This window comes from Oryctolagus cuniculus, chromosome 3 (genome assembly GCF_964237555.1).
Source record: "Oryctolagus cuniculus chromosome 3, mOryCun1.1, whole genome shotgun sequence".
Classification (NCBI taxonomy): Eukaryota; Metazoa; Chordata; class Mammalia; order Lagomorpha; family Leporidae; genus Oryctolagus; species Oryctolagus cuniculus.
In genome coordinates this window covers 24,916,648-24,929,244 of record NC_091434.1, presented here as the reverse complement: position 1 = coordinate 24,929,244, position 12,597 = coordinate 24,916,648, and the positions used below count along the sequence as shown (strand labels likewise).

The following is a 12,597-nucleotide window of genomic DNA, read 5'->3' as shown; positions in this document are numbered from 1 at the left end:
CAATATATGTATAGCTAACTGTAATTTAAGGCATCATGTTACCACATGAATGATATGAGTAAAATGAAACAAATGCTCAAAGGAGTAAGATCTAGGGAATCCTTGGGGCAACTTGGTGAAGAGAATCATTTTGAACTGGATTTAATAGATATGTTGATTTCTATTGCATAGATATGCTCAGGGATCATGGAGACAACTGATGGCAGTATTCCACCAGAGAGTAACGGAAGCAACAGGCAAAGGCAAGGCAGGGAAGTGAAAAAATATATTAAAGAAATGTGGCGAATTGGTGCAGAGCAGAGGGATCCTGTAATTGTGCACTTGAATAAGTACATGCAGATTTGCTTTGAAGTATAGAAGTCTCAAAAGCCACATGGAGATACTTGGACATGATTCCATGTCCAAAGGAACAGATGGAAAGAGGACCAATTAGGATCCAAAGACAGAACTTCAGCTATGTGCTGCGAAATACCATAAGTGCTTTTTTTTTTAACCTTGGAGGAGTCACTTCACCACATTGTTTCATTTGTAAATGGAGATGGTTAGATCTAAAGCAAAACAAAACAACACCCAAGAATGCCAGAGTCCCAAAAGACCTTTTTCTTGTTCTTGCTGCTGCTGCTCCTTTTTGCAATTGTTCTCTGTATTTTTTATTCCTGGGGCCAGCACTATGGTGTAGTGGGTAAAGCTGCCGCACGCAGTGCCAGCATCCCATATGGCCACCGTTTCAAGTCCTGGCTGCTCCACTTCTGCCCCAGCTCTCTGCTATGGCCTGGGAAAGCAATGAAAGATGGCCAAGTCCTTGGGCCCCTGCACCCATGTGGGAGACCTGGAAGAAGCTCCTGGATCCTGGCTTCAGATTAGCCCAGATCTGGCTGTTGTGGCCAACTGGGGAATGAACTAACAGATGTAAGACCTCTCTCTCTCTCTCTCTCTCTCTCTCTCTCTCTCTCTCTCTCTCTCTCCCTGCCTCTCCATCTCTTAACTTCCTTGACTTCCAAGTAAATATATCTTAAAAAAAGATTTATTCCTTAGCAATTATACAGGTAGCAAAAATACAGGTAGATTTAAATATGAAATTATACCATAAATATTACTTTGAATTCAGTGGTCCTGATATATAAAAAAAAAAAATTTAATATTATAGGTAGAACAGAAACAAAAGGGAAGATTATAGAAAATTGGTAAAGAATGCCTAGAACTTGGGTCAAGGTTGGAAAGGGAGAAGCTAGGAATGAATGTTACTATAGTTTGGAGTTTGGAAAGCAAAGCAAGTTCATGATAGAAATGTGATAACTAGGAAAAAAAATTGGCTGGAGACATGGGAAGGGATATAAAATGAGGTGTTTTTTTTTTTTTAATTATCAGGTAACAGTCTTTAGTGTATCAAATGTACACATTAGAATCTATGTATTTAAGGATTAGTGAATATATATGAAGAGTGACACCTGGAAGAAAGTGGATGTTCTAGTGTCAGATACTCCAAAAATGGAAGGTCAACAATGAATATAACAATTATGAGATTAACATGAGTGTTAAGAGCTTATTTGCCTAAGGAATTTAGTGACACAGAAATGACCCAACGTGTCACATTTACCTAAGTCTTATTTTGAGAGAAACTCCAAAGCCAGTAAATGAAATATTTTTGAACAATGAAAATTTCCATCCACATCTCAGCTGGACCCCCCTCAAAACCTCATTCTTCATTTGCTAAAAGGTGAAACTATCTACTTCCCAGGGTTAAGTGAAGAACATATGAGGTACAATGTGGACCTCTAGACACCCAATAAATATGACTACTATTAGCTCCCTCCAGTAGACCTGAAGGAAAAAGAAATGGGCTCATATATTTTCCATTAAAATCTTCACAAGGGTCTTTGTACTTCTATTTATAATACACCCTATCTCTTCTTGCAATGAACACATATTAAGCATTGACTACTCAAGTTCTGTGGTTGTAAAATTTATTGTAATAATATGAAACTCCTGGCATAAAGGATGATTTGTCTAGGCGAGGAGGTAAGAGTTCAAAAGATTAAGATAACTTTTTAGCAATTCTAAGTGTATACTTTCAAAATCATATTGAAATGTTCACATATGTACATATCTAAAATTTAATAATTATATTTTTATTAGCATGAGATTGAGTTTCCAATTAATGTTACTTTATGGAAAGTGATTACACAGAGAAAATTTACCACTTGGTTTTCCTGAGTTAATCTTATAAGCCTTTTAAAGGGATGCTGTTGCTAATTACACTTAATTAATAAATATACTCATATTTAAAGTTTTATATCAATGCCAAATGAGACTGCTGCTAAATGTATTATGGCTACTACCCTACCCTGCAAAGATTGCTTTTTAAAATAAAGGGTAAAGAAGCTATATTGTTTTAGTGAATCATAACTGTATTTAGAAGTAAAATTTGAGAGGCCCATTGTTATAAATATTTATTGACTCATTTAAGAGAACAAAAACTAAATTTCTCTTAACCTTGAACTATTAAGTCAAAAGAAATTGTCGTGTTTACCGAATAGAGTACAATGAATATTGACATATGTATTCATCATTGAACTCTATTGGTCAACAAAAATGATATTGATTTACTCTAAGTAAATGTATCAAAATCTTGGTAAATAAAAATAAGTATTGATTACATCTTAGAGAGATAAAAGGAGAGATATTTATAATCACTCACTGTGAATACTGGGTTGTTTATAGAAAACAGCAAAATTAAATCAATCTTATCCTATCATTTTATATACTTAAATGTTTATATACTTATAATTATATACTTAAATATATTATTATGAATAATTGTATATTATTTAAATAAATGTTATTTAAATAAGTATGTAAATAATTATATACCTAAATGTTTAAGTAAACATTTAAGTATATTTTATAAAAAATACATTTATGGATCAATTTTGGCTACTTTTATTTTTAATCATTTTTGTTAAACTATGATACTTTGTGTTTTTAATCACATTTTTTAATATATGATGTTTGTGGAATAGGCTCATTCATAATTTTATATTTTTTTTTGTTGAAATATAAGAAACAACATCTTAGCTAATTAATTTGTTCAGAAATTTATGTTACAGGATAATCGTTTTGGTAGAATTTTGGTTATAACATTTTAACAAAATACTAGTAGAAGAAATAGTTAATTTTTGTTATTTCACATTTTAAACAGGGATGTTTAATATGAACATTTTTAGTATAAGTTTCACATGAATTCTGGCATTATATAAAATGTTATTCATATCATATTTTCATTCTGTTGACTCAGTTCTGGTACAAATGAATCTTCTCTTCCTCCTAAACTTATCAATAGGACCCTGACAGACAGAAGACTATTGATTTGTATTGTGGTTTATTTTTCACTGCCAATCACCAGGCTATTTGGAAAGACACCCATGCACATCTCCACAAATACCCCACATTTTAGGGATACTACCAGTAATCAATGATTTTTTTTTTCTGAGTGTGCCACCTGTCTCTCACCAGCTAGGTATTAATGCAGCAATTGAATGTTCTAGTAAATAATTTTGAATATCTCTTAATGTTGAAAGAGTTCAGCATCCTTATTCCCAGTAAAACTTATTTTTATACATTATATGCCATGTAATAATTTAATATACTTTAAAGATGAACATGATTATAAATTTCAGGAATTAGTATGATCTTCATATACAGACTTACACCATCTTCTGAAAATGAGTTCAAGTAAATCTGAAAAACCTCAACATAAACTTGCTGACTCAAGACAGTTCTAGCAAAGACAAATTCTTGAAGCACCTGAGGCACTGTGCCTCTGAATTATATAATTGTATCATTAGATTTCAATGTTATCATTTTTCTCAATTTTATTGAAAAAAGTTCTCAGAAATTACTAAGAGCTTTCTTAAGCGTTTCCAATGGTACTTTTTACAGGTTTGGCTCCAAAAAGAGATAATGGTATAAAGCTAATTCCTTTCCTTTTTCTTTATTGGCTTTCATTCTGTTTGGTTTTGTTTAATTTTGGAAATAGAAAACAGTATTTACTCCTCTTCAAGCTATTGTATAAGACTAAAAGAAAATGTATTTGTTTGATTCTGAGGAATGTCACAAACAGCAATTGCTTATAAATAAAGTAGGAAGTGAAAACCCCATGTAATGCCTCTGTCAGCAAAGACTAGTAGAAGAGGGTTTATAATAAATATTCACATCTTCTGCTTTGGACACTCTAATCCATCCTAAAAATCTTTGCTGTGTCAGGCTTTGTTCTAGATGAAGAAGCCAAGTAGTTATAAAGGTTTGCAAATAGGGTCATATCTATCATTATTAACTTCACTTTTATAACTTTTGTCTGTATTAGAGATGTCCATGATAATTTGCAATGTAATGTGATTAAATATTTCTCCATGTTTTCAGTGATATTGTTCTAGAATTCTTAATATGAAATGGACAAATCCTGTTTTCACAATATATCACTTACCTAAAATATACCAGGAAGGCATCCTTGGTAATAATGCTATGCTACTTATGGGAAACATGATGACCAAAAGTTCAGGCTGTGGATTTGAGGTGGTTGTAATGAAATTCTAACTCTCAAACCTAGGGAGTCATTGGAACAAGTTTATTAGCCTTTCAACCTTCTCTTTCAAAATGGAGTTAGCATTATTTATTTATAATTAAATTATTATAAGAACTACATGGGGTTATCTATATCAGCCACTAAATATAGTGTCTACCATGCTGGGTTTAATAAACATTAAATATAATGACTGGAATGGTAATATGCATTTTACATGTGATTAGATAATCCCGTGGAGTACCATAGTAATAACTATTTTCCCAAAGTACTGAGCTTATATAAACATATTTTATAGCTTTTACCAGCATTAAATTCCTTGATAGTTGATACTGGATTATTTATTCAAAATATTAATTAAAATTATATTACTGATTTGTTTTTCATTTTGAGGAAATGATTCACTAAAAATACATGGAATGGTATAAAAATTGTGAGAATACCCTATGCTGTGTTATAACTATCTTATATAGCAAAAATTTAGTTGAACAGAATTTTCAATTTTAAGTTTGAGTTACTTTGAAGTGGAGGAATTTATTTTTAACTTCAAACAAAGAATATTTTGTTCACAAGTATCATAATTTTTAAGGGATAAATGTAAATTATCATGTTTTAAATAATGATTTAGCATAACTATAGCAAAATTTAAAGTTAAATACAAATGTTAAACTAATGTAAAATAGATATCAATATAGATCATATTTCTGACACAGATAAATTTTGAGACCTACACTTTCTAAAATTTAATATATAATTTATTTGAAAAGAAAGTTGTCTTGCTTATTTAAATCTTCTTCTTAAAATGATTTAATCACAAATATTAAAAAATTAGCAGGACTTTTAATGACCTCTACATATAAAAAATGCAAAATTTTAATTTTATTTCTCCAATATATAATTTCATAATCTGATCATCTTAATTTTGACTCAAATTATTTTCTATAGCTCTTAGATATTTGATAACTGACATCCAACATAAAATCTGTTGAATCACAATTGAAACAAATTAGAATGTTCCATTGCAGATAAACTGCTTGAAATAAACTTTGATGTTTTGATTTTCATTCTTTCCCTCCCCCCATACCCTCAGGTCGAGTTTTAGCTCAGGCGAGCAGCAATGGAGTTATCCATCTGCTAGATCTTAAATCTGGGCAGATTCACAAATTGATGGGCCACGAGAGCGAGGTGCACACGGTCGCCTTTTCCAACGATGGGGAGATTCTATTTTCCGGAGGCTCTGACGGCACAGTTAGAGCTTGGTCCTGAACGTCAGCATGTCCCACTGCGGAGGGCATTCCCTTTGAAGCTTGAAAACGCCTCTCATAAGTCTCAAACCAGTAATTAACTGGTTAAATATGCCAGCAGATAACATTTACATGATCTTTTAAAACACGCTTTGGACATACATTTCAATAGTCATACTGTTACCAATAAAAAAAAACTTTCTGCCCTTTTGTGTCTTTTTTTTCTCTCTCTTATTTTGATAAGAATTTACACACAGAGCATCTTTGCCAAGGGTTTGGGAGAAACAGCTTTACAATGACGCCTAATGACAGACTAGACGAATTACAGGAGATTGATTTTTAATATTAGAGAACAAACTGCAGGAAAACCCAGCTACTTTTTTTTTTCGTTGTTGTTAATCAAACCCAAGCTGCAGGAAGACTTGAAGTTTAATCTTGTAACAGCACTGGGAAAGTCTGCAACCAAAGAGGTCAGTTAGAATGGACGAGCATACATTTTCACAGGTTTTTTTTTTACAATGATTATGCTTTATCTATTAATAATAATCGGGAGCTGCAGATGGCTTAAATCTAAATGCCAGTCTCTCCCAGAACTTTCATCTCTGCAGCCAATCCAAAAATGCGTTAGGTTTAATCACAATTTTTTTTTAAATCTCCGATTGTAATTTCAATGCAAATAAGTATCTTGCACGTAGAAAGCCTTTCCCCTCCTAATGCACGCGTCCACTGTGTAAAGTGCCACTGCTTAGAGAACACTCTCCAGGTCTAAAGAAGCAGCTTGGGGATTTCGACGGAGCTGGGCTCAGAAGCCAGTTGTTGGCGCTGTCCGTGGTGCTGAGGAATTCCCGGCTGCCGGCAGAAAGAGCTCCAAATCAGCAGTCTGCAAACTGCTCTCACTGATGCAGAAACCCAGCTAAAGTTGCTCCTTTCCTACACGTCCACAGTTAGCGCTTTTTTGGTGTGTAAGAGGGGATTCAAGCAACATCTTCTGGGTGATGCCGATGGTTTTGCCAGCGGAGCAGGCTTTAAGCTACAGCATGCTGTTGCTGTTTGAGATCCTCAGAGCCTAGCCAAATCACCTCTACTGCCGTAGCAAACACTGTGTAAGTGAACTCATGTGTGGAGGAGGCGTAATCAGCCGGGAAATTTCATAGAAGGATCTAAGAAAATGCTAAAAATAAGTTCAACATGATTCTGCTACTGGAGTCTGGATTTCTACAAGACCAGCGTGCTTCTTGCTTTGAATTCTGAAGACAGGTCCAAAGCATATTTCTTATGTGTGCCTGCTGTGTTTTCTCTGGAAGGGCGGGAGGCTGCTTCTTGACTGTGTTTTGAAATGGGAGGTAAAGAGAATGGATTGCATTTAATTCATGCCTGAACATGTATTCTTTGGGTGATTAAAGAGGAGCAGCTTTCCTAAAACATACCTGACCTTTTAGTTCATATCGGTCTGTGACCCCCAACATCATCATTAACCTCCAGAGTGATTAGGTAAGTGTATCTTATGACATGAGTTATGTTTGTATTCTCAGAGAAACAGATGCAGTCATTTTAAATCATACGTTTCAATATGGGGAGGGGGGAAAGTTTAGCTAGAAAGTAATTCCTGTTTAGCAGTGTTTGCTTTCTTATTAAAAATATCCAGATAAACATTTTATCTGATTTTTTGAATGTTTCTTTTTTTGAATACTGTCTTAAAATGCACTAGAGCAGATCAATTATGAAGGCTTTAAAAAAACAATAGCCTAAGAACTTTGTTATATTAAAAAGAAAGTCTTATTTTCTTCATGCAGATTTTAAAATGGATTTCATAGAGTAAAAGCATGCTTAATATTCATGCAAAGTGGATATTCCACCCCTTTTTTTAACCTTTAAATAAACATTTACAATAACCTGTAATATTAATTCCTACCTGTAGCTTACGAGATCATTTTCTGTCCATGTCCTTTAGAAGCAAAATTATATGTGTATTTCATGTGGCTTATCTTGCATGCACTGACAGACACTGCTGGAATATTATAAGGAAGCATAGTAGTTCCCTTTTCTTCCAAGATAAACTTTCCAAAAATGTGAGAGATGTATAAATACTTGATTTAATTAGTAGGAGATAGTTGTGCTTTTTTCCTCGGAAGCTTATTTTGTGGCTTCTGTAGTAATTTCAGAGAAAAAAAATGCTTTGTCAAAAGGAGCTTCCAGCTTCTCAAGTAGAATTATAGGTTTGCATTTTCTTGTTCTACCATGACTCATTATTTTTGACATATTTTAAAAGAAATCCATCTCCTTTATCATTACCTACTCAAAATGAATTCTAGTATCAGAGAGTACTAGGAGAATTCTAATATTTTCTCTGAAAATAAAGCATGAATATACTACCTTCCATTTTACTATTACTATAATTTGCATATCTAGCTTAAAATGCAGATATAGTAGTTTATGAAGTTTCCTAATGTCATCTTTATATAAACTTTTCATCTGTGTATGTAAGACTGAAAAGAAATGGTTTATCCTTGTTATAAATGTTATCTGAAAATAAACCCATGAATGACATTTATACATGATCAGAAAATGCCCTATATACCATTTTAGTGATATTGGCTTAGAGCCAATAGTATTTAAAATGACAAATGAATTACTTGACAATACTTTGCCTCATCTAGTATTCCCTAAAGTCAGTTTCCCCAAGCCTTTGTGTGATTTAGTTACTCTAAACATTTAAATAATAACCTCCTACCAACACTTGACACCAACCACCAATACTAAGCTTACAATGGTCAATGTCAAAGTAATAAATAATATTTTCTATGAATATTAATGCCTAATTATTATTTAAGAAAGATCAAAGTTTTATATACTCATATTTATGCAAATTTTCTAAATAAAAATATTACTGGTATTTTGAAAGTTATACTTTCAAGACCATATGAATGACTTTTATATTATATGGAAGTAATTCAAGCAATATATGAATGCTAGGGTCAAGTCACTGTTAAAGTAAATTCATGGGTATATCTTTCCTGCCCACTAGGAGCTTACTTCCTCAGTAAAATTATAATGTAGGCAATAATAAAAATAATTTTTTTAATAAATCTATATTATTTCCTTTGTATTATTATTTTAAATTTTCTTTCTTACTCACTATGGAATAATTATATGCTGTTTCTATGATTAACTATGTTCCAAAGTTAAAATCTACACTCACTGAAACAAGTAACTCCATCTTGAGACCATTGTTCTCTAATTATGCACATAACCAAATAAGAAAGCCTTTAGACCAGCTCCATCTCAATTATAATTTTCATTCAACTATTGGTTTATTCCCTTTCTTTTGTAATTAGATTTTCCCACTAACCTCTTCAATTGTGATGCAGATGATTATAACATGTATACTTTGTATTACTGTCTAGTCCAACTCAAAGAAAAACAGAAGATAGGGGTTTAAATTTTATTGAGCTATTTGTAAGTAACTACTTGTAATCACCTCTTGAGGCTCAGTAAGACCACTTCTCACAATTTACAAAATGTCAGATCTTTGAAATTCAGTAGGTAAATTCAAACTAAAGTTTCCTATATCCAATAACTTTATAAAGGTTAACTTTTGATGTATGTATTACCAGAGATCAACTATCCAAACTTCATGATAAATTATAGATAGCTCCATGAACTTAATCTATTTGAGATCTTAGTATCTTCCAAATTGACCCCATACAGTGTAAGAGCATGGACTTAAATGAATATATATTCTCTTTATATATGTTCACATTATTATTTTTAAATATTTATTTTCAGCCTACCCCTCCTGTATTCTCATGGAAGGAGCTGAGTATATTTACTACTAGGAGCACACCCAGAAGTCTTTGAGGAGGGGGATGGCTCTTCATGTACATGAAGCTTGCATACTGCTATTGGTTATCCCTGGATTGGTCACTTCTGCTGCCATCAGTCATGAAGACTATCCTGCTGATGAAGGTGACCAGATCTCCAGCAATGACAATCTGATCTTTGATGACTATCGAGGGAAAGGGTGTGTGGATGACAGCGGCTTTGTGTACAAGTTGGGAGAACGATTTTTCCCAGGGCATTCCAACTGTCCCTGTGTCTGTGCTCTGGATGGACCTGTTTGCGACCAGCCAGAATGCCCTAAAATTCATCCTAAGTGTACTAAAGTGGAACATAACGGATGCTGTCCTGAATGCAAAGAAGTGAAAAACTTTTGTGAATATCATGGGAAAAATTACAAAATCTTGGAGGAATTTAAGGTATGAGTTACCCTCCATATTTATTGATAACATGCTTAGTAGATTGCTATTGTAAAATCAAAACTGAGAAATTGTATTTTGAAATTTTCCTTTGAAACAAAAATGTAATCTCAGTTTGCAGAAGTAGCATCATGATCTACAAATAGACAACTGGTTTGTTGATCAGTATTTGTAGAATTTCACAAAAATTATTTTCTTCACAAGTATTTCAGGATGTTTAATGTTTTATTTTTTGCCTCTAGAATATTTCTTGGGTGCTATTATAAAATATTTCCTGAGGACAACAATTTTATTGGTAGGCTCTTTGTCTATTAATTTTTTTTAGATTTTTAGATATTTTTGTCTCTTTTTAGCCTGTACTTGAAACTACTTAACTATACAATTATTTGTTTAGTATGTGGAAATGTAATAAGACAGAATTCTGAACTATGATCTTCATAGTAAGAAAATGCATCGAGTCTATTTGTAGAGTCAAATCTCCATTCTGTTCTCTGTTTAGTTTTTTTATGTTTGTTAGAGTTAAAGGACTCCATAGTGAACCAAATTTAACCACAGTCCATGGTAAAAAGTAGTAAAGAATGTAATTTTTTCAGCCTACACACTACTTCTCAGTTTATCTTTTGGAGTTCAGTTTTTACCTCCTTTTGGATTCTCCTTTCTCTAATGGCTAGTTTTAATTGGGATGTTCTACAAACCAGATAGAAATCCTGAGGATATGAATTAATACATAAAAGATATCCTTTTAAAATGTTGTGGCAGTTTGTGGTTTAGAGTGTCTGGCATACTGATGGCCTGACATAAAAGGTTCTCATTTACTCTAACCAAGCTCTTTGATAAGGTGCTTGGGACTTTAATAAGCAAGAGAAGATACAACTAGTTTTCAGCATTTTTTTTTTTTGAGAGAAGAATGTTCAGTTATTAGCATTGGCCTAACTTTTCTTTTTACAACAATCATATAGTACCAGAAGTATATATGTGGAAAAAAGGTTTTAAATGATCATTAATAGAGTATTTGGTGCATTGACATTTCATTGCATTCAATCCATTCCAGGTTATGGATTGAAACTAGATCTAATTTACCCAGGAATATGCAATTATTTTAACAAGATTCACTGGAACATGAGCTAAATTTCAATTATAATTATGTCTGCAACTAACTTAGACATAAGTGTTTTTCTAGATTTTTCTCATGTAATACTAAAGTTTGATAGTCATTTTGACATTAAATAATAGTAGAATATGGTACTGCCATTTATTAATGGCTTTATGTTGTCTAAAATATTGTATGTAAATTGACATTAGCTGTTATTATTCTTAGCCCAATGAAAATAATAAGTACTCAATACATCATGATTTATAGAGTCATGTCTAGAATCATGTCACCCTTTTCTAAAATGCATATAATTCTGGAGTAGAAAGCAAAAGTATAGTTTAGGAACACCATCTCATAACCTAATCCAAACAAAAAGTATACAAAGTTTCTAAAATTTATATAATTTGTTAATCACTATTGAATAAAGAACTGAAGAGACTGATTATCTGAACTTAGTCAACTCACCACTAAATAATATGATTTCCCTCTAATATGTTTATTGCACTAAAAACAAAATCTTACTATATCCAAATGCAAAGATATATTAAAAATGTTGATAATTTCTATACTACTTCTAATTATATCCCAACTAAATCTAGCATCTACCATTTGCTTCCCTATGCATAACCCACTAAGGTAGAAGGATTTTGCACTGATTTTTTTTTTCTTTTGACAGGCAGAGTGGACAGTGAGAGAGAGAGACAGAGAGAAAGGTCTTCCTTTGCCATTGGTTCACCCTCCAATGGCTGCCGCGTGCGGCCGGCGCACCGCGCTGATCCGATGGCAGGAGCCAGGTACTTATCCTGGTCTCCCATGGGGTGCAGGGTCCAAGAACTTGGGCCATCCTCTGCTGCACTCCCTGGCTACAGCAGAGAGCTGGCCTGGAAGAGGGGCAACCGGGACAGAATCCGGCGCCCCAACCAGGACTAGAACCCGGTGTCCCGGCGCCGCAAGGTGGAGGATTAGCCTAGTGAGCCGCGGCGCTGGCCTGCACTGATTTTATGTGCCATAACATTTTTAAAAAATGTGTGTGTGTGTGATTTTTTAAAAAATAGGTCCACTTTTTCACAGGAATTTAGCCATAAGGAGTTCTAGAGATATGTAGCACAAAACTATAAGAATGAGTAACTGTCCAAGAACCTTATTTGTCCAAAATTGTCAAGTTATTTAACTTATTTCTAAATGCTACCATTATAACAATAAACTTAATGCAAGCTCTCAATACATGTTAGCTCTAGTGTCAGATATACTTGGATTGAAATCCCAAAATTCAACACTTGGAAATAAAATTTTGGAAGGAATACTTAAATTTTTTTAGCCATAATGTCTTGATAACAAAATATCTATCAAAAATTATTTTCTTGGGAAGAGAATGTTGGAAATATTTAATGAGATATAATTTATGTGAAGTTACTAGCCTTCTGA

At 33.2% G+C, this 12,597-nt stretch overlaps 2 protein-coding genes across 4 annotated transcripts in view; both read left to right on the top strand.

Moving 5' to 3' along the window:
- The window catches only part of SPAG16 (sperm associated antigen 16), a 1,190,570-nt gene extending 1,184,550 nt beyond the window's left edge, over positions 1–6,020 (top strand). Inside the window, exon 16 of the mRNA XM_051849131.2 lies at positions 5,670–6,020. Within this exon, the coding sequence (XP_051705091.2) occupies positions 5,670–5,845 (176 nt within the window). The 3' untranslated portion in view covers positions 5,846–6,020. The remainder of the gene's footprint in view (positions 1–5,669) is intronic.
- Positions 6,021–6,076: 56 nt separating this feature from the next.
- Positions 6,077–12,597, top strand: part of VWC2L (von Willebrand factor C domain containing 2 like) — a 163,576-nt gene continuing 157,055 nt past the window's right edge. Inside the window, exons 1-2 of one of the 3 annotated variants that reach the window (XM_051849156.2) lie at positions 6,077–7,314; positions 9,610–10,079. In XM_051849156.2, coding sequence (XP_051705116.1) covers positions 9,690–10,079 — 390 coding nt within the window. In that variant the 5' untranslated portion in view covers positions 6,077–7,314; positions 9,610–9,689. The remainder of the gene's footprint in view (positions 7,315–9,609; positions 10,080–12,597) is intronic. The other 2 variants (XM_051849155.2, XM_002712459.5) reach the window with 2 other exon arrangements.